The sequence below is a fragment of the Silene latifolia genome, chromosome 9 (assembly GCF_048544455.1).
Source record: "Silene latifolia isolate original U9 population chromosome 9, ASM4854445v1, whole genome shotgun sequence".
NCBI classification, from domain to species: Eukaryota; Viridiplantae; Streptophyta; class Magnoliopsida; order Caryophyllales; family Caryophyllaceae; genus Silene; species Silene latifolia.
In genome coordinates this window covers 115024805-115051645 of record NC_133534.1, presented here as the reverse complement: position 1 = coordinate 115051645, position 26841 = coordinate 115024805, and the positions used below count along the sequence as shown (strand labels likewise).

At 40.9% G+C, this 26841-nt stretch overlaps 1 protein-coding gene and 1 non-coding gene across 2 annotated transcripts; both read right to left on the bottom strand.

The window, feature by feature from the left end:
- Positions 1 to 6169: 6169 nt before the first annotated feature.
- Positions 6170 to 9738, bottom strand: LOC141601498 (uncharacterized). The gene is made up of 5 exons (XM_074421784.1): positions 9133 to 9738; positions 7581 to 9074; positions 7113 to 7401; positions 6344 to 6974; positions 6170 to 6242 (listed from the first exon to the last, which is right to left on the bottom strand). Exons 1-5 carry the CDS (start codon positions 9736 to 9738, stop codon positions 6170 to 6172), a joined length of 3093 nt encoding a protein of 1030 aa, XP_074277885.1.
- A 16539-nt stretch (positions 9739 to 26277) lies between these two features.
- LOC141604443 (small nucleolar RNA R71) lies at positions 26278 to 26384 on the bottom strand. The gene has a single exon (XR_012526143.1). It is a non-coding gene; the product is annotated as a small nucleolar RNA R71 (small nucleolar RNA).
- Between the last annotated feature and the right edge of the window lie 457 nt (positions 26385 to 26841).

The following is a 26841-nucleotide window of genomic DNA, read 5'->3' as shown; positions in this document are numbered from 1 at the left end:
GGCGCGACCTGCGTTTCAAAAGAATTCTCAGTAAACTGAACCAGTTCAATCAAATGTGTTCTTACACGAAAACTATGCAAAATAAGAACTCACCCTCCGGATCAGATGCTGCCAGTCATCTAAGCCAGCATCCGTCACAGCTACGTCAAAGTCACGCAGCTCGGAGATCGTCGTCCTCCCAGTCGCGTCAGTGTACTCAAGGGTCTCGGGGTACACTGGGGGCTCGATGCCCGCCGCCTCAACCTCCTGCAAAGACAAATAAACTCTCATTAATCGGTGATCTTTCATCGTAATTCCCGAAGTCAATCAAAGAGAAACAAAGGATACTCACCACTACTGGCCAGTACGCCAATCTCCCGTAAAGGAACGCCGAGTAGTCCTCACCAGGCAGAAGAAGGTCGTCGCCACTGGCACCGGCCAGGTCCGCCTCCCTCTCAGCCTCAGAAGGCTCCCTGAACATCGTCCTCGGAGGGTCAATGGGAACCGTCAATGCGCCCCGAGAACACTGACGAGCCAAACGCTCGCCTAAGTACCACACAGGACCCATCGACGTCCACAACAACAGCCGACTCAGGCTCATAGGTCGAAGGACCTCAGCGACAAAAGGAGGCGCCTCGGCGTACTCCGCCCATGGTCTGGGCACCCACTGCGACAAGATAAAGGCAAAGGTCATTCCTATGATCAATTTAAAACAAAGTATGAGAAGAATAAATGCATACGAACGGGATACTCACGCTGCTCAGCTGAAGAGCGTTCACATCCCGCCGGTAGACATTGTGAGAAGAACGCTTGCTCTTCGTCCGGCACATGACCCAATCCCTCACCACGGGATAGGCTCTCTCCAGCGCTCCCCTCCTCTTGGGCGCGAGGCCCGGAAGTAAGAGTACACCCACGCCCGTAAAACAGGGATAGTCAATGACGATCTTTCGATCTTTGATAAAAGAAAGGAATTTACTCTGATCTAAAGAAAGGTTCATACCTCCAACAGTAGCCCAGGTCCGACGGCACCAGGGGAAGTCCCCTTCTCCATCAACTCCGGACGAACCATGGCCCTCATAAAGCGGATGAGGACCGCAAAACCAGCAGTGACCCGGTCCCAACGCCCTAGGGAGCTCAGGTCAGCAAGAAAGGGGAGAAGCTTCGTCGACAACCTCTCACCCTTGTCTCCGAGGTAAATCGAAGACAAGAACCACCAAAGCCACCAGACGAGCCCTCTGCTCACCTGTACAAGGAGGGGGAGCCGTCTCCCTCCCATCGATCACCACCGATCTTGGGGTCTTCCCCGCAAAATAATCTCGAACGTAGGTACGGGTACCAAACCCGCACCGCAACAGCCTTCGGCGACGGGTTCCACCAATCAACCTCCTCGCCTCGGCCGAATCCGCCCTCATGCCGGTCTCCGGCCACACCATCTCCTCAGTCCCACACGGCAGACCAGAGATCATGCCGTAGTCCTCCAAGGTGACTCCCACCTCACCAAAAGGCAGGTGAAACATGGAAGTCGTATCCCAAAATCGATCCAAGAAAGCGCGGACCAGGCTAAGGTTGGCCCGCAACTTCCTCTTCACGATATCCCTCCAAACCTGAACCAGAGGACCGAACGCTCCACGCTCGATCATGGCTCTCTCCTCCGCCGACAGCCGCTCGTAGTGCTCCATCGCCGTCGTGTACCCCGAGAACGATCGGATGTTCCCGGCCTCCTATTATGATTCGAAATAAAGCTATCTTTAGTTTTAAGTAAGTTTGAAAGGAAATTTGAACAAAAATAGAAAGGGATAGGCAATGAGTTAGGGAATTCCTATTTACTAAGCTCTTCACCGTCTGTAGGACAAGTGACCCTCTGCCCCCACAAGGTGCCTACTCTCCCAAGTCTCACCACGCGGAGCTCCTCTCGGTGACGACCCCCTCGTCCAAGGTGGGCCCGTCTCGGAATCTCCTCCTCCTCGGCAGCCTCCTCCTCGGGAACCTCGTCCGCAGCAGCCATCACCGCAGCGTTGAAGGCCTGCTCCAAAGCCTCCTCCACAACAGCAGCATCTACGTCCATGGGAGTCCTCCCAGAAGTAGAAGCATCGTCACCTGCAACATTAAAGCGAATACAGGCCGCGTCACGTGACGGCGAACCTTTGTTAAGGAGTTTTCGAGCCTCCGGAGCCCTGAAAACTGTCTTTTTCTGGCCATCCTTGGCCATATTCCCGCCAACCCAATCACTCATGTGATAAATTGGGTCAAGTCAAGTCTAAGTCAAAGCCTAGTCCCGGGTCCAAGTCGAAAATTCGGCAGCATTTCGCTATAATGGCGGTTATGCCCTAGAAAGGTGCCCTGCAAAAGTTGTCACCAACCAAAATTCCGAAATGACGGGAAGTTTACCCATCATCCAAGGATCCCAAATATCAAATTTCATCGCCAATGGGCAATCCTAAGGCCATTTTCGAAGCAATTTACGATCTAGCTGTGAAACCGTCTCAAAATTCGCTCAAGGGCTCAAAACTCGATGAAAATTCAAAGCAAATACATGGTTATGTTCCTAACATTACCTATTATCCATTTCTAGCATCAATTTAGCGAGACAAATCCATTTGGGGGAAAAGCCCCAAATTTTCGAGTAAATGGGTCGAAAACCCTAGATATTGCGGCTCAAAATTCGACAAATACGGATGATTAATGCAAGATTAAGACACATACCTCGATTAGTCATATTTAAAGCAAGCTTTTGAATCCAACCTTGACGAAAATGGTGAAGATTTGAGAGAGAATGGAGTGATTTATGTTTCGAATAAAATGAACATAAACCCTCTGATTTCGCGTTTTTACGCAAGAATTGCCAAATTGGGGAAAAGACGCAGCAGGCGCTGCGCCTCTTCCAAGAGACGCAGCTCTTGCTACGCCTCTTCCTTTTGTTCCCTCCATACGAATTTTCAAAAATTCGTTATGAGTTCGTTATTTGTGGGTCCATATTTGGTGCGCCTCTTCTTCGATGCTATTATATCATTTTGGTCCGTTTCGACGATTTTTCTTTCGTTTCGGCCCGCATTTTATCCAGCGCGGCAGTATTTTGCAGTATTGTCCGAACCCATTTTATCCCGCGCAGATATTTTGCGTATTGCTCGATTCGTTTTGCCCAAATAAGAGTATTTTTGCAAAAGATCGCTCACGCAAGACTTCTCCCGACGATCAAGATGTTCCTAGTCGTCAATATGTTCTCCAACAAGAGTTTCGCTTGAGACCGACGCAAGCAGATTCAACCTCAACCCCAAGTTTTGCCTGAGTTCGTTTGAGACCAACGCAAGCGGATTCCCCCAGCAGTTTCTACCGACGTCCTGCTGCTTTCAATATTTCTCGTTTCCCCACGGAGTCCGACAGGGTGTCGTTCTCCGGAAGTTCCTATGCTCAAACCTTAGTTACCCTTAGGTCGAAACTCATATTCAGGCCTCCTTCCCGTCGATGCTTTCCTTTAGGGTCCCACGCCCTAGCACCAATCCTTATATATCTTTTAGGTCTTACCCTTAGCTCCCAAGCTCAAACCTTAGCTCCTATGCACCTCCGAAAGCGTCTCGAGAAGAAGTCTCAGGTATGGTCTTTTCTTATGGCTGGCGAGCCTCCTTACGTAGTCTAATGGACTTTAAACGACCCTCCCCGATAGTCGACAGACTCTAAAATGTTCCCGACGATAGGTCCTTGGCTCAGACCCCTTGAGCCGCCTCGCGTCGCCATAGTCGTCAGGTTGTAATCTTCGATTGACCTGATGGCTATACTTTGACTTTCGCCTAGTCCAAGCCTCGGTCAAAGTGGGGGCTCAGAGACACCTCGTTTCGCACCCTCGCAAACCACCCGGTGATAATTGGGCCGCATGTTTGGTTCGCGGAACGATTTGTGACAGTTCGTAAGATTATCGTCAAGTGATTGCTCAAATATTAATGTCAACCTCTTAGTTGTCATCTACGTCCCGATACGGTCGTTTTGGCGATAATTAGAGTACATTCAAGTCCGGGTCAAAAACCGTCTCCATTTTCGATAGTTGTTAAATCCCGAGTCGAATGTTCGGAATGTTCCGGATATTTCTATTCCATATTTCTCAAATTTTATCTTTTGGCAAATAATATCCCGTAATATTTACATAAGATATTAGAGATAATCGAATTAATTCCGTCCTACCATAACTTAAACACGGAAATCTTTCTTAAGCGGAGGAAACCTCCTCGGGAACAGACGCAAGAAAGTGCGCCTCTTCCAAGAGACGCAGTGGCTGCTGCGCGCTCTTCCCGAGCCCCTTCTTTGCATGATTTACGTATCTTTTTATATCTTTCCGAGATTCACTTCCAAAGAGTCTCCGAAACCCTATTCCTTCACGTGATTAGTATAAATAGGAGCTTTCGTTCCTCATATTTCTCACGCGAGTGTCCGCCCTTCTCTTCTCCCTTTGCATTCTAGACTTTGTTCTTACTAATTGGCGCCTACGTGCTTGAACATTCGACCACGTAAGCTCGGATCTTTCCGGGTACCAGCCTCTCCGTTGCATGACCGACCAATTTGACCACTACACTTAATCAATCTAATTAATCAACTTGTTAAATCGTTTTCCTCTTTCGAGGGCACTCTTTCTTTGCATTCGCGTCGAGCATCACTAATCGATTTTCTTAGTCCTTCTCGTTCCGTCAACATGTAAGTCTGAGGGTGTATAATTCCTTTTATTTATTGTATTTATTTATCATTGTAAGGTTTATGTCGAAAGTACCTCATTAAAACCGATTTCTAAAACCGTCTTTAAAACCTTTTTTTGCGGATTTCCAGTAGACAGACGTCGAGAAAAGACGCAGCAACCGCTGCGCCTCTTCAAAGGAGCGCGGCACCTGCTGCGCCTCTTCGTGGGGCTGCCGCAGTTCCTGCTTCTTTTCTTCTTCTTCGTCCTCTGTAATTCGTTGTTCTTATTTGATTTCGTTTGTTTGTTCTTTAATTCTTCATCATGATAGCATAATTAATTCATGTATATTATTTATCATCATTAACATGTTTAATTCATCATTGTTCCAATTTAAATCCTAAATAATCAATATTTACGGGTTTTCGTCTTTAATATTCAAACCCGGATTTTAGAAGTTCAATCTGTTCATATTGGGTTTCTGAGATTCGTCATTGATATATTTGCATCCATGTTCATATGTTCATCGTCATATTCGTCATGTTTAGTTAATAATTCATTGAGTTAGTTTAATTAATCATTCATTAACATCAACCCTTCACATAATTAATCCGTCTTATTTCCGTCTCATCCATGTTTTACTGTTTTATGACCTCAATCATATGTAAATAATCTGCTAATAACTTTCATCCGAGTCAATTATCAAATCAATCCCTTAAGATTTACTAATTAACATTAACGGTTTGCGATTAAAACTTCACGGCCAGAACTCACCCTTGGAAATGACGCAAAGAATCTGCCGCGCCTCTTCCAAAGGGCGCGATTACTGCTTCGCTGTTCCAGTGTTGAGTTCTGTCTCAACTCCTTTTACGCCTTGACGTAGTTTAATTAGTTTACGTGTTAATCAACTAATAATCATATTACCACCTTCTGACTTATTCGTATTTCTTTGTTTTATTCTTTTATTCTTTTTTTATCAAATCATCCGTTTTAGCGGTATTTTCGACATAAATCATCTAATCCGATGTAATTAATGTAATTTTCTTTATTGTATTTTTACTATTATTATTTTTTCGTATTATTTGTATGTTTCCAGATGTAAAAGAGCATTAAATCCTACTTCGACCCAATTGTATGCTAATTAATTGTTCACCTACTTAGTATCAATTCTCACATGCTAGGATTAAAACTTGGATGTTGCATTGCATGCATATAGCCGACGATATATCGAGTATAGATAACTTCCCTAATCATTAGTAGAGGCCGCTATCGAGGCGGGCGGGATTAGGTGTTCGATCAAAAGAGCTTCCTAATACGTACCCTCACCCCTTACTCCAGATCTCCGTGAGCACCCGTGTTCATTGGCATCCACGAGAGTCATTCTAGACATAGAATGCTAAGGGTAACGATTGCTTAGTGTTCATGTCACTACTTTGTGTCTTGACATGACACGAGGTATTCGAACGGTTCCAATTTCCCATAAAAATTGGTGGCGACTCCATACAAAATGCAAACGCTTGTTTTCGAGCCCCTTCATCCAAGCGCCCCCGTGGGCAGCCCGCTGTCCACACCTTCCTGACCCAGGAATTTAGAATCTGGGTAGCAGCTTCAATAGAACCAGAACGAACAACAATATAATCTTTTACTGCTAGAATACTACAAAGACTCTCAGAATAGCGATCTTTGACACTAAGAGTCCAAATAGACCCAGAGGAAAGGATATAGGCTCTATTCCACAAAGCCCAGATTCCAGAAGAGTCATTCTCCAGAAGCCAGAGCCATTTTGCAAGGAGAGCTTTATTCCAGGAAAGGATTTCCATGACACCAAGACCACCCTCCTGAGCAGGTCGACAAACAACCTTCCAGGAGTGGAAAACTTGCTTCCTGCAGCCCTTATCAACATACCAGAAGAAATCCTTGCAGATTTTATTAATACGTTTTAAAATGGCTTTGGGAAGTAAAGCACTAGCACACCAAAAATTAGTAATGCCAAAAATAACAGAGTTAAGTATCTGAATCTTCCCAGCGTAGGAAAGAAAACTATTAGACCAGTGGAGGAGAGAATTCTGAACTTTGGTAAGGAGGGTACCATAAACCTCAGCAGAATTTCGACAAGAGTTAAGAGGAATACCAAGATATCTTAATGGAAAACTACCTTCAGTAAACCCAGTATGCTGAAGAATAAGGGCTTTAACTGCAGGAGAAACCCCACCAAAATAGATCTCAGTTTTACTGATGTTAGGTCTTAGACCAGACCATTTAGCAAAAAGATTCAACAGATGAACAGCTCCTTGGACATAAGGTATTAGATCACCCCTAACAAAAAGCATGAGATCATCTGCAAAGATCAAGTGAGTAAGCTTGAGTTAAGAGCATTTAGGATGCAAAGAGACTTGAGGTTGGAGAGTTAATTGCCTGAGATAACGAGAAAGAACCTCCATACTAAGGACAAAGATATAGGGAGAGAGTGGGTCACCTTGCCTGACTCCACTCTTCCCTTTGAAGAAACCATGAACAGCTCCATTAACCTTAATGGAAAACCAGGAGCCTGAGATACATCCCATAATCCAGTTTATGAAGATAGGAGGGAACTTCAAAGCTTCAAGCATACTCCTAACAAAATCCCATTGGAGGGAATCAAATGCTTTTTGAATGTCAACCTTGATCAAGCTCCTTTGAGTAATGTATTTTCTAGTATAATTTCTAACCAAGGACTGTGAGAGCAAAATATTCTCAAAAATGCTTCTTCCCTGAATAAAAGCAGCCTGTTCAGGACCAATGATAGAGGGGAGAATAGCTTTGAGTCTGTTGGCAATGACCTTACTCACAGTTTTATATATAGTAGTGCAACATGAGATAGGTCAAAAATCAAGAACAGACTGACTAACTTTCTTTTTAGGAATGAGAGTAATGAGAGTGGAATTTGCTTGCTTGCACATATTACCAGTCCTGAAAAACTCCTGGGCAGCAGAACAAAAATCATTCCCAATGAGATCCCAAGAATCTTTAAAGAAAGCAGAAGAAAACCCATCAGGGCCAGGACTCCTATTAGAGCCAATACTGAACAAAGCATCCTTGATTTCAGAGGTAGTAACAGGCTTGGTAAGAGCAGCATATCAGTATCAGGAACACAAGGACCTTGTTGAATAAACTCTACATCTAAGGGAGCAACTTCAGTACTGGCCCCTAGAAGAGAAGTGTAGTAATCCACAAAGCCATCAACAACATCAGCTAAACCAGTCCTATCTTTACCATCTTTATCAAGGATCCTACCAATAATTTGCTGCTTCTTCCTCTCATGAATTCTAGCAAAGAAAAACTTAGAAGAGAAGTCCCCATGTTTAATATCATCTACCTTAGCTTTTTGCTTGAGCATGCTCATCTCAGCAGCTTTGAGACTATTATATTCAGCCAAAAGTCTCCTTTCCAGATCAATCAGAGACTGAGACAAAGGAGAAACTTGGAGCTCCTGTTGACAATCCATGAGAGAAGATCGAGCAAGAGAAACTCTTTCAGAGAGGGAACTGAAATGGTTCTTATGAAGCTGGAGTAAACCATGCTGAACATACTTGAGTTTGCTAAAAACTTTAAACATAGCAGAACCCTGAACATAAGTCTGCCAAGCCTGAGAAACAATACCCTTGTACTTAGAATGGCCAATCCAGCAATTCAAAAAACTAAACCTGGATTTAACATGGGGGTCATCAAAGACATTGACCATGACAGGAGAGTGATCTGAGACACCAGCAGGGAGAAAAGTAACATGAGTGGTAGGAAAGTTAGAGAGCCAGGAAGAATTTGCAAGGGCCCTATCTAATTTGGACCAAACCCTAGTAGTATCATCTTGCTTGTTGGTCCAGGTAAACTCACAACCAGACCCATTAATATCATCCAACTGGCAATTCAGAAGGCATTCATTGAAGTCAAGGATATCAGCTAAATCAGGGGGAGAGGAACTGACCCTTTCAGAGACATCCCTAACCACATTGAAATCACCCAGGACTAACCAGTCAGTAACAGTACACTTAATAGAGGCAAGTGCATACCACAGAGCCATTCTGATTTGTGGATCATTATTCTTATAGACAAGAGTCAAATGGAACTTGTGAGAAGTGGCATGGTGAACTATGCTACAATGAATGAGTTGATCATGAACCAGCAAGGTAGTAACAGCAACAGTGACAGGGTTCCATATTAGCCAAATCCTGTCATTATAGTGTTTAGAGTAGTTACAAACCACTTGGTAGTTACTGAACCTATTCTTGATAATCTTTTTAGCTTTATTCTCTTTGATTCTAGTCTCAAGAACTCCAAAAATATCAAGTTTATGAGCCCACAGGAAGTCACTAAGCTCCTGCTGCTTAAGAGGGTCATTACACCCTCTAATTTTCCAAGAGCAGATCCTCATGACAGGGTTTATCAGGGGGAGCTTTATCCACTGGTTCAGGAACAGTAATATCACTAGATTAGAGGGGGCCAAACTTATTAGGAGTAACCCAGAACTGATTATCAGAAGTGGGTGTGACAGGAGCCTCTATGCAGTCTCTCTTCTTGGCAATTTGAGACTCACTACTAATCACACTAGCATCATCAGGAGGAGGGGGACAATGGCCTAGCTCAAGGCATTCTGAGTGCTTTTCAGCAGCCAAGGGAGAAGATACCACCAACTGAGTAGGGGTAGGAGCCTCCAACTCCTTACCACCACCAGGGGCAGTAGGTTCATCAAGGCCTACTGAGGTACCACCTAGCTCAAGGCATCCTGAGCCTTGTCCCTCCTCTTGCTGAGAAACACTAGGGACAGTAGCTGACACAGGCTTAGAAACAGGCTGGTAAACTTTCTTGGAGACAGCTGGGACCTTTGGCTGGTGCCATTTACAGCTACCCAGCTGATGACCCAACTTCCCACAACCAGAACAATGGAAAGGTAACCATTCATAAATGACCCTCTGAGAAGATTGCCCATGATAAGGAGTATTAAGAACAATATGGTCAGGCAGAGTGGTGGAAACATCAGCTTCAACCATGATTCTAGCAAAAGAAAGTTTAGCCTTACAGGTGGTATTGAGATCAGCAAACAAAGGCTTCCCAATCTTACTAGCCATCTTACTAAGAACATTCTCAGACCACAGAAGACCCAAATAGGAACAGTGGACACCCTATCCATTTCCATAGAAAAATTAGGATACCATTGCTTCAGAATGAGAGAGTTATTACCTAATTTCCAAGGACCTTCCTTTAACACATTATTCATATCTTCCAGACTTGTGAATCTGAAACTAAACCACCCCTTTTTATAGTATTGGACAACAGGAGAAGCTATATGATGCCAACATTTCTAGGCAAACTCCTGAACTTGTTTTAAAGTAGGCTTTGAACCTAAGAAATTACCCATAAAAGTGAATTGCCAGAACTCAAGTTCACTCTTAAAGTCATCAAGTTCAACATCAATTTCAGTAGAATGCTTACTATGTTCATCAAAGAACAAAGACATACCCAGTTGATTCCCCCCTTTTACAACATCCTTCCATGGACGCTTATCAGTCCCAGTATCACCCTTAGCAGCACCAGGACTTTTAGGGATAGCATCATGGTTTTCAGTAGTACCAGAAAGATCAGGTTCAACTATAGGACTAGGTTTAGGGACCATAGATTCAGACACACTAACGTTACCATTCGCAGGGGTTACAGTAGCAGTAACAGTAGGCACGACAGTCTCAACAATTATGGCGGAAGAATTCTCAACAATTGCGGAAGAATTCTCAACAACCATGGTGGAATCAACAGAAGTACAACTAGGAGAAACATTGGGAGTCACAACAATAGATTTACGAGCAGCGGATTGAACAGTAGGAACAATGTAATCACTAAGAAGAACAGGGTAATGAGGAGTTTTACCCTGGGTAGAAGGATTATCAGAGGAGAGAGAAGAATTCGCCAAGTTTTCGGTGTCAGAATGATCGGAAGAAGACGGGCGTTCCAATGGTGGTCTCCCCTTAGGAGGGCGACCCCGACCCCGAGCCCTGGAAGCTTGAGATGCGAAAATGGCGGCCGAAATTTCAGAGGATTCGGTTATAGAGAGAGAAACTTCTTCTCTCTAAAATTATTATTATTATTATTATTATTATTATTATTGTTGTTATTGTTATTGTTATTGTTATTGTTATTGTTATTGTTATTGTTATTGTTACTGTTATTGTTATTGTTATTGTTATTGTTATTGTTATTGTTATTGTTATTGTTATTGTTATTGTTATTGTTATTGTTATTGTTATTGTTATTGTTATTGTTATTGTTATTGTTATTGTTATTGTTATTGTTATTGTTATTGTTGTTGTTGTTGTTGTTATTTTTATTTTTATTATTATTATTATTATTATTACGGATTATTATTATTATTATTATTATTATTATTATTATTATTATTATTATCAATACTATATATTAAATCCAGAAACCAAGGGACTTTAATGTAATTAAAGAAAGTTATACAAATTAATTATACTATATAGTTTTAAATCACTGGCACTGTGTGATGGACCTGATTAAGGGATCTCAATGCAAATATTATATAATTTGGGTTAAATTAAATTATATAGAAGTTTGATAATTTTCCTAAACATTTGTAAGAGACTAAAACATGGTCAATTTCCTTAAAATAAAATAATTAATTAAGATGGTCAATTTCAAAGAGACTAAAAGAAAGAAGATGTTTGGTAATTTTCCTAAATACTTATAGAAGACTATAAGATGGTCAATTTTCTTAAAATAAAATAATTAATTAGTATAAACATGCACACTTATGGTATTAATTATTATCATCATAATATTATATATTATTTAAAATCTACGCAATTTTATTAAACTTTATAGTTTATTAGATGTATAGAGATGTTAATTATTTAACATACAAAAATATAATATAAGTGGGTTATAAATAATTCAAGTTAGATTCCATAATATATAATATTGCATAATTCTTTCGATTTGATTTAATGCATATATGTAATATATTTATATAAATATATAATTTTCTTAAAATTGCATGCCTAAGTAGTAAAAGTAATTTCGTCATTAAAGCAAAGAATTGTAGTAACATTGGATGTAGTTATATGATATTAATCACTCATTTGAATAGTAAAAGTAATAATATTATCAGCGAGATTAGTGAAAGTGGTAGAACAAAAACGGGAGTAGTGAAATAATCAATATTAATGCAACAATAGTGAAAGTAACAATAATTACGACGGGTGTAGTGAAATTATCAATATTAATGCGGCAATAGTGACAGTAACAATAATTACGGCGGGAGTAGTGAAAGTAACAATGATTAGGGGCAAGTAGTGAAATGTTATTACTATTTGTCTCAAAATTTATTTTATCGTAATTTTAGGATATATCATAGAAAAATATATTAATGATAAAATTTATGGGTTATGCAACTTTAAGTAATTTTATTTAATGAAAAAAAAATTAACATAAATAGAGGTAGCCCAGGCGAAGCCGGACACCAATACTAGTAAATATATATTAATTCCGGAAACCAAGAGACTTCAATGCAATTAAATAAATCTATATACAAATTAATTATACTATATAATTTTTAATCATAGCATTGTGTGATGAACCTGAACAAGGGACTTCCATGTAAATATTATATAGTTTTGGTTGAAGTATAAATTTAGAGAACACCATAATGGTGATTTTCCTTAAAATAAACATGTCACACTTATGATACTAATTAGTATAAAGAAGATGTTAATTATTTAACATACATGATATAATATAAGTATGTTATATTTTGGTAACTATTAAAAGGTAAATAAATCAAGCTAGATTTCCAAAAAAAATATAATATTTCATAATTATTTTGATTTGTAATTTAATTAGTAAATAATAATGATTGTTCTTAAATAATATTCTAATCTAATATTTCAGATTTATTTAAAAATATACAGCTCTAATACAACTAGATAATCAACTAATATGATGATAGTAACTACCCATGTAAGTAGTAAAAGCAACAATTATAGAAACGGGAGTAGTCAAAGTCATACTAGCGGCAACGGGAGTAGTAAAATTAACAATAATGAATGTTGAAGTAGTGAAAGAAAAAATAATGACGGCGGGAAAAGTGAAAGTAATAGTAGTCACAACACATGTAATGAAAGTAACACTAGAAACAACGGAGATACTATGAAAAATTAACTAACAATTTGAGTTTAGGAAAATATTAATTTATTTAAATATATGAGTTTGAGAAAACTAACGGGTTAACCGTAAAAATAGCAGGAGTAGTTAAAGAAACAACAATAACCGAAGAAGTAGTGAACGTAATAGTATTAACCGGGGATGTAGTGAAAGTAATAATATTAACAGCAGGAGTGGTGAACGTGTCTCATAAATTGTTGATTAATTTTACATCTCATCATAATTTCAAGATATAAATTGTAAATGTATGTGTTAACTAAATTTAGCGAATCATAATTCATAGAAAATAAAATTAAATGGTAAATAAAGGTAGCCTGGGGGTAGCCGGACATCAAACCTAGTTATTATTATTTATAAAACAGTAACTTTTATTATTATTATTATTATTATTATTATAAAAACGCAAACTTTTATTGAGATTAAACAAAAAATTTACAAGAAATTAGTTGGCAACCAGGAGAGAGAACACTGATAAGAAAATATAGTCTAAAACACAAGGTAAGATAATAACTTTTTCCGCTTTATATACATTGTTTTGTTCATATATTATACTACGGTTACATTACGATAAAAAATAATGAGAAGAGTGATAATTTTGTTTTAAAAATAATAATGTATATATGTATCGAATAATTAATAATGTCAGATGTTTTTGCGTCGGTTTTAAAAATAATACTCTGTATATAACTTTTCTAAACTGAACTTATAGGATCTGAACTGAACTTATAGGATCTGAACTGAACTGACCTGAACTTATAGAATCTGAACTGAACTGAACTTATAGGATCTGAACTTAACTAAACTTATAGGATCTGAACTGAACTGAACTTATAGGATCTGAACTAAACTTATAGGATCTGATCTGAACTGAACTGAACTATTAGGATCTGAAGTGAACTTAAATTAAGTGACTTTAAGTCCAAAAAAATAGGGTCTTAACCTAAGAGAGGACCTCGACGAAATGGCCCATAGAAACAATGGTAGAAAATGGCTCGTACGAGCATTTTTTAAAATAATGCTCAAAAATAAATATTTATCGTTTTGGGTCGGTATTGAAACTATTTGTCAAAATGGTGTCCATGTAGGCTCGGAGAATTTTGAACCTGGAATAGGGGATAGACACGCTGCTTAGAATGGCGTGTTTAAGAAAAAAAATTAGACAGACCCGCCAATGGCGTGTATGTGAACCAACTAAAATTTCTGCCCTTTTCTTCAAACTTTGTCAGATTTCTTGCTCAAACCTTTCAATCTCTTTCTTTCTTTCAATATCCATCTTTCCCTGGATTCTTTTCACTTCCTTCAATTTATTAACAAAGAACAAAGTCAAGATTCTTCCTTGAATTAGTATTACTACAATACTTATCACCTCATACATTTTGCTCAATTTCCTCCATTATTAAACAATTTCTTTCTAAATATGCTTAATTTTTTTCTGGGTTTTTAAAATCAATCGCCAATTAATCACTGGTTACTTTCCTCTACCGTTTCCGCACCACAAGATCCGAATTTATCACCTCCGTCTTTTGAATCAATCACCAATTAATTTCGACCCAGAACGACGTCGGCAGCATTTCAAAATGAGCAAGTACGATGTCAGGTCCGGTAGCGCATAAATAACAAAGGAGGTTAATGGTAGTGGTGTGAAGTGAGGCCTAGGATGGTAGTTGCGGGTGATTTTGAGCGGGGCCATGGTGGCTTCGAATGGTGTCTATGGTGGGTGGTCCAAGAAAACGGATGGGCTAAAAGAATGGATTTGGTGTCAACGGTGGCTAAACCCTTCATGTGCTGCGTCGGAGTGGATCGGTGGTTAGACAGCATAGACTTGTGATTGGTAAAGGGGTTGGGAGCTGGGAGGTTGAGAGGTGCGAAGGAGTTGAAGCAGGAGGTATGGGAAAAGGGGGTAGTACTGGCTTTGTTTCTGAATTGAGTGTCTTTTGGAGACACGCCATTATCAGTGGCGAGTCTACTCTATTATACACGTCATTCATAATGGCGTGTTTACTTCAAACTAATTTTTTCGTTTAAATTTCAGAGTTTCATTAAACACGCCATTAACAATGGCGTGTTTGTTCCGTTGTGTACATAGCCACCTAAACGCCAGGCCAATCCGTGGACGTATAGCGGTCTTTTGAAAGCCACACTCGGCGGCGTAAAAATTGTTTCGACCGGATCGTTTTATATCGGTCGGTTTCATATCAGCAAGGGTCTCGAAACGATGCAAGAGATGTTCGAAGTCGCCACCAAGCATTTGTGGGATGCTTGGAACCCGTTCGAATCCACTTTATACCTAGGTCAACCAAGGCAAAAAGCGGTGTTTGACATAGGTACTAAAGATAAGGAATCGTCTCTCTTTAGCATCCTATCTCTAGAATGACTCTCGTACGCCCTGGATAAGGTCGTCCACTATCCAAAGTTTCTGAGTAAGAGGTGAACGTACGTATTGGGAAGCCCTTTAATCAGACACCCAATCCCGCCCGCGGTAGCGGCCTCTACTGATCGATCTTGGTTGGTTAAATGCAAAAGTTGATAAAACGGGTAAATGCATGAATGCGCATCCACAAGTTTGAACCTAACATGTGAGCTTTCTATGTCGGTTGTTTAATCCAAGTATCAAGTATTTGACGTCGAGTTGGATTTAATGTTGATTTGCATGCAAGATGGAAATTAAACATCCATTTACCGAGTTAGGTTTATGGTGCATAATGTGATCCATTTGTCTTAGTAAGGCATTTTGCAAATATGATGTAAAATGGGCAGATTTGTCATCTGATCCACCTGTATTCGGGTTAACCGAAGTCTGGATCGTCCTAGACAAGTGCTGGAAGGAAACAGACCCTACATCAGGCAGCCAATAGAGGCGCGAGCCATCTGGCGATGCAATCAGGCATGTCCTGGTTTGAAAATGGAAAAATGAGTGGCCTGTTTAGGCGCGGGTCAACAGACGATGAAAGAACGTCTTCTGACCATTGAAAACGTTCGTAAAATGTATTGAAAAGAGGGTGTTTAAACCCGTTTTGATTTGAAAAGACCGTTTAGGCCGCTTTTGTGTTGATGTGAAGAACGAGACTTGAATAATCGTCATTGTTTCTACAATATTCGATGTCGGGTTCGGTTTTGCAAGCTTGACATGAATAGTTTTGAAAATAATTATGAACTAATTGTTTAAAGTTCATTTGTTTGTTATTAGTCAATGTTTATCATCGTACTCGAGTTAAAATCCGACATGGTATGTAGAACCAAGGAATATTTTGTGTTCGTGACTAATACATTTGTTTTGAAAATGTAAAAAAATGAAATAAAAGGTTTTTAAATACCTTTTAAAATGGGATTAACCAAATATTATCACCGAAACACGGATTAAACCGTCATGGTATTAGGAACCAAGGGTGGAGAATGTTTCATGGTTAAAAGTTTGTCATTAAAAAAATGATTTGAAATATTTCAAATGGTAAAAACCGATTACAAATATGAAATGAAAACAAAAGGTGAAGAAGAGACCAAACACGGTTGGATTTAGGCTGAGAGGGGCTTTAGGCGCGGGCCTGGTTGCTATACAAGCAGCCCCTCCCACAACCAAAAATCCGGTTTTGGCTCATTTATCCCATATTTGGACCATGTTATGCATGTTTTAGCATGTTATAGTCATGAAACAAATGAAAAACATGATAGAAGAGTATTTTTACACCCTCATACTTACATGCTAGGCTTGAGACGAGAAATCGACGATAGTGTATCAACTTGTTTGGTCGAAAAACTCGGTTTGAAAACCGTTTTAGCAATGTAAAAGAGTGTTTTAAGTTTACTGATGGTGTAGTTGGTCGAGATGGTCGGTCAAGTGATTTAATGCACGATGACGGTACCAAACAATGTGTAAGGCTTGTATTTTTGATCGGTAGGTCGGAAACACGTGTCGATTTGTGACTTGAGAAGTCGAGTCTAGAATTTTAAGTAAGAAATGAGGGGGCGGACACTCGCGTAACTCTCAAATGGCTGCATTTGAGGGTTATTTATAGGAAAATGGGTGGTTGTGTGCGTTTTGAGCGACGTGGCCGCATGGGCTGCTCGAAGAGGCGCGAACCATTTCGCGCGTCATCGAGGTGTCTTGTCACTATCACGCAAGTGTAATCATGATTTGTTCTATCCTAGGTTTTGGATGAACTTGTTTTGTACTTGACCATTAAGGATTACGAGAAACCTTAACATGGAAGTCATTGAAAAGTTTGTTTTTTATGTTTGACTTGATTTGACTCGTTGTTGGAGTCGGGATTTGAATTTTTTAGTCGATTTTTGGTTCGGTGTCGGTTTTGACTCTAATTAGTGTCATTTTGACCCCGTCATCATGCATTAAACACTCCTGGTACTTTTTAAATGTTTTATTTTCGAAATCGTTTTAAGTTTTCCGACGTATAGTTGTACAAAACTGTCGATCAAACGCTGTGATTCCTAAGCATGTTGTAGTCCGATAATCATCGGGTGTTTGTTGGAGACTTGACAGATATTAGGTATCTACAGAGCCCCCACTTTGACTGAGGCTTGGACAGGGTAAAAGTCAAAGTATAGCCCCCAGGTCAATCAAAGATTACAACCTGGAGACCGAAGCGACGTCGAGACGGCTCGAAAGGATTCGGGCCAACGACCTGCCGTCGGGAAGGGCGACGCCAAAGCGACTCGAGGGTACGAGCCAAGGACCTGTCGTCGGGAACAGTTTAGAGTCTGTCGATTGTCCGTGCGGGTCGTTTAAAGTCCGTTAGACTACGTATAAAGGCTCTCCAGCCATAAGAAGGAGCCATACCTGAGGCATCTTCAGGATATGTCCTTGAGTAGTTTCTTGTTTGTGGACAAAGGCTCGGCAGTCGTGTTGCGGATATGAAGGGGATCGCCAGCCGCGGGGTGTATATGAAGGGGCTCGCCAGCCGCGAGGCGTATATGAAAGGGGTCGCCAGCCGCGGTGCGTATATGAAAGAGGCTCGCCAGCCGCGGTGCGTATATGAAGGGGCTCGCCAGCCGCGGTGCGTATATGAAAGGGGCTCGCCAGCCGCGGTGAATGTGATGCGTTTCGAGGCTCGCCAGCCATGTTGAATTTGCGTTGTGAGGCTTGCCAGCCATATCGAGTGTGCGTTGTGAGGCTCGCCAGCCATATCGAGTGTGCGTTGTGAGGCTCGCCTGCCATATTGAATATGCATCGTGAGGCTCGCCAGCTATATCGAATATGCGTTGTGAGGCTCGCCAGCCATATCGAATGTGCGTTGTGAGGCTCGCCAGCCATATCGAATGTAAGTTGTGAGGCTCGCCAGCCATATCGAATGTGCGTTGTGAGGCTCGCCAGCCATATCGAATATGCGAAATAGCCGCGTTGGATGGGCCTATTTTGGGAAGTTGTTTGAATTAGCGGGATCCGTGAGGAAGCCTCCGATATCCTGTTGGGAGTTTCGGTGAAAGTTTGTGGCGCCGGAAAGGGATTGGCTTGTGAGCCTGGCTCCCGTGGTTGGCGGTGATTTTGAATTTCGAAGAGAGATAGCGGTTTTTATTGCCGTTTGTTTTATAGGGAAAGGACAGGTACGTATTCTGTCGTCTGATGTGTGGTTGGGGAGGATGATTTTAATTTCGCCTTCCCATGATTTGAGATTGGTGAAGGGTAGTGAATTTCACTATCCCTTTTTGAACGTTTGACGGTTTTTAATGCCTTCGTTGAAATTTGTGAAAATAGCGAGTTTGAATTTTGCTATCTTGCTTTTGTATTTGCGGAATGACGGTTCTTGATGCCGTCATTGAAATTTTATGAAAATAGCGAATTTTGAATTTCACTATCATTTTTTAAAAATCGACGGTTTTTATTGCCATCGTTGAAAATTTGAGAAAATAGCGAATTTGGACTTCACTATTTTGTTTTTTGTATTTGAAATGACGGTTTTTATTACCGTCGTTTAAATTTGAGAAAATAGCGAATTTTGAATTTCACTATTTCGTTTTTTGAAAAAATGACGGTTTGTATTGCCGTCGTTGAAAATTCGAAATTTGTGTCAGAAATTGGGTCAAAGCCCAAAATTTCGCTGAATGAGTCAAGGAGCACCTTATTGAGGCGCGAGCCTAGCTGCAAAGGAAGGGAGCTCCCCTATTTTTGTAGAAAAGACGCGAGAAACAGGACGACCCTCTTCATTTCGTCTTCTTCGATACACAAACCAAAAAAATCGATAAATCGCCATTTTTCTGATCTCGTCTCTTGCTTGGATTTGTGCTCTTATCATCATGTCATCTCAAGGTATGTAAATCCTCTTGAATCCATTTGAATTTGTTTGTCTTTTTGTTAATTGAATTAGGACGAAACCCTAAACCTTCAAAAATCGAATTGGGCGTTTTTTATTAGGCCATTTTCGAGTGAAATTGATGATTGCATTAGGTTAGAAACCTGTTTAGGGATATAGGGGTGCTTTTAGTTTGCATTTTGGTCCCCGTTCCCGCTCCCTATGTTCGAAAAACGTGAATGAGACGAGGAAACCGTCTTATTTCACAATGCCAAGTTTGTTTGCTTGAGTTGTATCCCTCACTAGGTTGTATTATAGTCGGGGAAGACCGTGTTTGCCATATTGAACCTTCGTTGGGTATTGTGGGCAAAATTAGAATTTTTGCCTTTTGCGACGGTCTTATGTCTGTCGAAATAAGCGCCTGCTTGAGCTCAAATTGAGTCAGTTTGTTTTGAAATGGACCTTATTGGTAGTTTAGGTCGCTTTGAGACGTGATTAAATCACGTTGCTTTGTCGTGGTCGTATTTTGAAATTTTGACCTATTTGCGACCGAATTGGTGTAAAATTGCCTTTTTGAGCTGTGAAAAATACCCAGTTGTGTCGGGAATATTTTTTGGTTGTTGGCGTACCTTGTGTGGGTCTTGAGGTATTGGGGTTTTCTTTTTTGAAAATTTCTGTTCTTGTTTTGACTCGTCTTTTGCTTGAAAAGAAGGGCGAGTCATTTTTGTGCTTTTTTTTTTAAGTGTTTTGTTGTTTTTTTTGTTGGTTGGGTTTGGGCGGGATTGCCCTTGTTTTGTTTTGCAGGTGTGTTTTTTTTTTAGATTTGTCCATTTTGTGGCGTCGTAATGCCGAAATTTCGGCTGACGTTTTTGTTTTGTCCTGATTGCAGAGGAGTGTTCGGGGCCTACCGGGTCCGTTGCTGAGACCTTAGAGGACGAGGATGACCCTGGAGGAGGAGAGATGGCTGTTTTTTGTTACAGGCTTGGTTGTTTTTCTCCCTGGTGGCCTTTGCCTAGCTTTTGATCGAGTATCGATCATTGGCTGTTGTCTACAGAGGTCGGATATCTGATGATTGGGGGTTAAGACGGGTGCATAATTCCACGTTACCGTCTTAGATCGTTGTTGAATTCTGATGATTGGGGTTCAACATCGGGGTAGCGCCTTATGTCATGGCTTCTTCTTATCGCCGAATTCCGACGACTGGGGGTTAACGCCGGGGCGGTGCACTGAGTCACAACTCCTGATTGTCACGTCGTCCGAAATCTGCCAGGCATTGTTTTCTTTTTTGTCGTGGAGTAGGAACGAGGTATTACCGTTTTGGTAACCACCTCTGCTTCCGCTGTTGCTCCTTTGTTTCCCGTGTTGCTCCTTTTCTTTTCCGGTCGGAAGGGTAGGGAGTGCTTAGTTCGGTAGGTGGCAGATAGCCCCCAGTTCGTTGTTTTTGGTCAGTGTCTATATGATAAATGTCTGTACCAGATCTTGTTTGTATGGTCAGTCGTTTGTATCAAATGTGTCTCGATGTATTTTGCGTGAGGCGGTTTGTATATATGTGTTTCTGGATTGTAGTTTATTTATGATTGGCTTTTTTGTGTTATGTTTCGGAGGAGCGCTGTCGGCTGCTAGTTCCCCTTTGCTTCACACTTGTTCCTGCATCGTTAGTGTAGAAAACAGGCAATAGGTAACACGTATGCACAAACGTAAACACGCAAAAGCATTTGATGAATAAAGATTCAAAATAACCTCGATGACTCGAAGTTAAAATTTGAAATTTAAATTAACATTTTGAGAATTCCGTGACAGGTCATCACGTTTGGATTTCTCAAAAGAAATTGAATAGAAATTTTGAGCAATTAACTCGTGTTTGAATTAAATTGCATCGAATTTTGCCGAAATTGATTTGTGACTCGAAAAACTAAAACTCAAACCGTCACGGGTGAATTTTAAAATAGATTTTTGCGAGTGTATTTGATTTGATTTTTGTGAGATCAAGACTCGGATTTGTAAGAGCTCGGATTTTTGAAGAAAATTGACGTCGTGTTGTCAATTCTCGAATTTGTGGAAAATGCGAAAAAAGCGAAAAAAAATTTCGGAATTTTCGACTGACGTGGAAACGATCCGTCGCGGATCGGGGCGACTAGCCCTTCCCCCTTAAAAAAAGGAAAAAAAGAATCCGTATGTTTAAAGCTGCGTCATGGAAACCGTGTCGGATTTCGTAAAACGCGAAAACAAGGAAATCTGAGTGTGAAAAAACACAAAAAAATCTTGGATAGGCCCGAAGAGGCGCGAGTCCTGCGGCGGGAGGTTTGAGGTGTCAGGAAAAAACACAACTTGAAAGAGACAATTCAAGGTGCGGATCCTGAGGAGCAGCCCAAAGAGGCGTGAGGCCATGGGCGATGGAAGTCAGCTTCCCCTTTTTTCTGAAAAAAGCGTTGATTGTTTTGTATAAATAGAGACGTTTGTGCTTCATTGTTTCATCATCCGAAACACGAAAAACATCTCCACAAAAACCTTTCTTCTTCTTCCACAAAATAAGTCATGGATGCTTTCGAAAATAGGTTGCGACATTGGTGTCGGGATTTGTCGCCTCCCGAGAAGTATCAACTTGTTGTTATGGGAGTTATTCAATTGTTGGTGCTTCGTCAAGTCAAGGTGCAATCCTCATTTCTTGAAGCATGCTCTCGGTTTTGGGATTAGAAACATCATGTTTTCGTTTTCCCGAAAGGTGAAATTTGTTCTCTTGCCGAAGAAGTAGGTGCCATTGGGGGGTGGCCGGGTTATGCTCCGGTGCTTCCCCCGACTCGGTTGTGTTATAAGGAGAATTTCCGTTTAATGTTGGGCTTGTCAACAAGTCAAGTCAACTTTCTCCTTGCTCCTCATGGTGTGGATATGTTGGCTCTTATCAACATTTTGTCAAACCGGTTGGATGTCAATGTCTCGGAGGTGGCTAGGAGAAGGGCTCTTGCCTTTTGCCTAGTGCATGCATACCTCCTTGTCTATGCATACCTCCAAGTGTGGCTATTAGAGAGGCTAAGGTATGTAGAGCCTCCGGCCGATTCTTCTTCTTATTCCTTCTGTCACCTTACTATGAGAAAGAAATTGTACTCGGATAGTTTTGCATCCACCGAGCCCTATTGCGCCTCGAGATTGGTGGAGGAGGGTGGTCCTCATATCCGTTGGGTGGTGCCATGGTGGCACTTGAGGTCCTCACGGGGTTGCCCGCTTTGGTTGCTAGTTCTCGTTCTTTGATGGTGGTGGGTTTGAAGGTTGCTTCCTTCACCTATCCCGAAAGGCTTATGAGGCAAATGGGGCGTCAACAAAAGGTGCCCGCTCAAGATACTCTCGTCCAAGCAAGTGTCGTCCGGAACTCCGATCTTGTGGAGGTCTTCGAAAGATGGTGGGCCACTCGGTCGCTTTGGGAGGTGCCAAACCCCGTTGTCACGACATGGGTGACTCCCGCTTATGTCAAGTGGGCAAGAGCTCAAACCTTGGAGGAAAGGTCCAAATCTCGTAAGGACGAGGTTGTTGAGTTGAAGTATAGAGAGGTTGGTAAGGCCAACCGTGCCTTCTTCGATGACTTTGTTGATGGAGCTAGCCCGGATGTGATGAGGCCACCAAAGAGGAGAAGCTCGGGTCCCAAAGAGGTAGTGGGCCGTGTATGGGCTCGTCTTGGACCGAGTATGGGGTCATGCAAGAGACCGGAGTCCGTCGCCGTTGTAGATCCGTTGAGGATCCGCTCCGAGGAGGAAGTTCATGCTAGGCGAGCCAACAAGAAGAACAAGGGGAAGATGTACACCGAGGGAAAAGGCAGGGGTAGAATGGAAGAATGAAGACCTCCATTACCCGTTTTATTATTATGTTGTATTAGTGTTGTGAGTTTTTATTATGTTGTACTAGCTATGTATTGTGTGTTTTATGATAGTTTTACTATGTGAGGTGTCTTAGTCGACACCTTAGCTTTAACAAGTTGTAGATTTGTTGAGCTTTGTTTGTTGTCAAATTTGTAATCCTTCTCATTATTAATTAAATAAGAGGATTGTTTGTGTTAAAAGAAAATGTGAATGCTTGTTTCTTCCATCCATTTTGTAAAGGCAATTTGATTTGAATTATCCTAAACATTGCACTTGGGAAATGGGATTTTTGTGGGAAGGGAGAAAGGCTTCTTTTTGTACTTTTTTGTGGGAAAGGGAATGTTTTTTCCTCTTCCTTTGTTTTTTTTTTAAGTTGATATGGGGTGGTTTTTTTTATTATTTGTGTGTGGATGTTTTTTTTGTGGGGATGTTTTTTTTTTTATTATGGGGATGGTTGTATCCTTCTTGTATAAGGAAGGACTGCCTACGTATCCACCTGAAAAGGTGAAATTAAACCGTAATCGTAGTTCGAAATACTTTGTAAATTTTGATTGGGTTTTGTGGTTGTATCCTTCTTGTATAAGAAAGGACTGCCTACGTATCCACCTGAAAAGGTGAAATCAAACCATGCTCGTAGTTCAGGTATTTTGGTTTGAGTTCAAATGAATGTTACCTTTGACAGATCAAAGGAAATTTGAAATGGGGCAAGGAGCCGCAACTTAGACTCGATAAAACATGCAATTTCAAATCAGAATGCGTTGAGGAACTTGACTTGAAAAGGTTAAGGTGGTCTCTAGTTGTAAAACTAGGGTGAGGTTATTGGTCGCTACGGTTAAAGGGTAGTATTTCTTGAGTTGGTCTAGGTTGGTCGGGTGATGTGACCATAATTAGCGCATATTTAGCCCCCGAATTAGCCTTGTTCCCATGCTTTTTAGTGCATATTTGGGTCATTTATTATCTTTAGTTCTTTGTTTTCCATATTCTTTGAGATTTTGATCCCTTGGTAGGAAAGGAGTAAGAATATTGCATTTTCATGGCAAAACGAGACTAAATTGATCGAATTCAATGACCAAGCATCAAGGAGAGACAAGATTAGAAGGCCTTTGTACATATTATAGTAGAAGAGCAATGTTGAGAAAGGATCCTTGAGTCCCCAAGGAAATCCCCAAGGAATTTATGAAGAAAAGGGAAGAAAAGAAGAAGAAGCCTTGCTGAGGAACAATCCGTGCGGATTGTCCCCAATCCGGCCGTCCTCCAGCTGCAGAATCCGTGCGGCTTTCCACTAATCCGCTCGGATTCCACCTCCACAATACGCCCGGATTCCCTTGAATCCGCTCGGATTCCATCACCAGAATCCGCCCGTCCCGACCTTATTCCGCCCGGATTCCAGCACAGCGCGATTTCCTCTTCTCCAAGTTAAAAAGAAAGAAGCCCTTCCTTCGGAAAATACCGGCTCCTCCCTGCTCAATTTAAAAAGTGTAATTACTAGTTTATCCCTTAGTTAACCCTAATGCATCCTCCCTAATTTCCACTATAAATACCCCATTAGTCTAATTAGAGGAGCATGTTCTTCTTATCAATAATTAGAGTAGTTAATATCAATCAAATCTCTCTTTAGCTTTGTAATCAACAATTAATCAAGTTCTAATACAAGTTTTATTTCCTTAATCTCTCCTTTGTTCATCCTTTATTTTGGGTAATTAAAGATTATTTGGGTTATTGTTGGGAGATTGACAACCTCTCAATCAAGCATTCAAGTACTTCTTTTATCTTTGCTTTATTATTGGAATCATTGATAGGTATAATTCTCTTAATCCCTTTTTAATTATTGTTAATTACTTTCATTTATTCATCATGTTTCATTTTGTTGGTATGATTGACAACCTTGCTAGCATGATCAACATGATAATGAGTGAGTAGTCTCTTAGCTAGGGTTAAATCGGTGATTAGGGGAAACCAACATGGGGAATGATTCATGCTTAAATTAATATGCTTCCATGTTTTATTTGCTTGCTTGTTTTGATCTCAACTCATGCACATGTTATATTTGATGAAATGCTAAGCCTATGAATCCTTGCATTTACTATCATCTTCTATCTTTTCAATGAGACTTGTAAGACATAACCCAACTCGAGTCTCATTAGACCATGCATGTTGTTGAGTAGGGAAGATTAAGTCGACTTATAGGTGTTGTACAATCTAATCGATTCGGCTCCGGGGCCCAAACTTTCCTAGGATTGTAAGATATAACCCAACTCAATCCATCACAACAATAATTGCTTGCTTATAATTTGAGAACATGTTTGTATGATCAATTCCCATGATTCCCCTATGATCCCATGACACCCTAGTGCTTTTTAATCAATTGTTTACACCCCTTTTTAATTCATCTTGCTAGTTTATTTTCATTGCTATTTTAGTTAGTGACCTTCTACATCAACCCAATTTGTGACACCCCTTAGACACTACTAGGTGCAATAGAAATCTCATTTCAATACCCGTCCCTTGGGATCCGACCTTTGCTTGCCTCTTTACTAATTGTAGAGTTGTTTGTGAAGCTATAAATTGTGTTTTGATTCGGACGTGACCCAACGACCACACCTTTAATTGTGAACACGAAACGGACCGATCAAAAATGGTGTCGTTGCCGGGGACGGTGTTTACTTGATTTAGATTTCCTTTTTATTGTTATTAGTTGTGTCTTTCTTCGCCTTGGGGAAGTAAAACTCCTCAAGGTTTGTTCTAATTGTTTTCGAGTTGTTTGATATTTTGCATGTCTAGAAGGTCACAAGGTGATTTGTTACCTTTTGACCGTGAAATTGAAAGAACCTTGACGAACAATAGGAGACTTGTTAGGAGGAATTTAAGAGGTATTAGTGAAGTTGTTCAACCAACTATTGAGTTCGTCAACCCTTTCGCAATAGAAGGAGAGGAGAACCCATTACACAATACCCCACAAAATCAACCTACAATGCCTAAATTCTCGTCACACTCCGTACCCACCGAGGAGAACCTGCCAAATGGTACTCCTACACCGCAACATCTAACCGGAAACTTTATTGCCAAGTCCGCCTTCATCCAATTAGTTGAAAGGAGCCAATTTGGGGGGATGCCTAGTGAAGACCCTCATTCTCATATGGAAACCTTTTGCGACTATTGTGATGCAATCTCTCAAACGGGTGTGACTCAAGACCAAATTAGATGGGTCTTATTTCCTTTTTCTCTAATCGGCACCGCGAAGCAATGGTTGAAGGGCCTTGACAGGGCCACCCTCGGAATAGATTCTTGGAAGAAGTTGGCTCTAGCTTTCTAAAAAAAATTCTACCCACCGGAGAAGACTAACATGCTAAGAGCTCAAATTACGGGTTTTAAGCAAAGGGATGAAGAATCTTTGTATGAAGCTTGGGAGCGGTTCAAGGGAATTTGTCGCTCATGTCCTCACCATGGACTTAGCGAATGGTTTTTGGTACAACAATTTTGGAACGGTTTATATGAAGATTCTAAGAACATTCTCAATATGGGATCAAATGGAATGTTCACCGAAGTTGATGACAATCAAACATGGAACAAGATTGAGGAAATGGCGGTCCATAACTCACAATATAGTAGACCTCGCAAGGCTACTAGAGGAGGAAAGCATGAAGTGGACTCCGTTACTCAATTGGGTGCTCAACTTAGTGCTCACATTGACACAATCAATTTGAAGTTTGAAAAAGCTATGGCTAGACTTGAAGAAGTCTCAAAATCACCAAAGCATCATGTTAATGCCATGACGGCATCCTCATCAATCCCAAGTGGGATATGTGAGAATTGTGGAACTTTGGGACATGACCAAGGTGAATGTAGGGGAGCAAATGAACAAGTGAATGCTTTCCAAGCATACAAGAGTGGTACCCCTTATTCCAAC

What these genes read in the sequence shown, in the direction of transcription:
- LOC141601498 (XM_074421784.1), bottom strand. Translation starts at nt 9,738, where the DNA reads ATGGCTAGTAAGATTGGGAAGCCTTTGTTTGCTGATCTCAATACCACC. An exon ending in CTTCTGATAATCAGTTCTGG is followed by an intron (nt 9,075 to 9,132) that starts GTTACTCCTAAT and finishes TTCCTGAACCAG; the next exon opens with TGGATAAAGCTCCCCCTGAT. An exon ending in GCCTATATCCTTTCCTCTGG is followed by an intron (nt 6,243 to 6,343) that starts GTCTATTTGGAC and finishes GTTCTATTGAAG; the next exon opens with CTGCTACCCAGATTCTAAAT.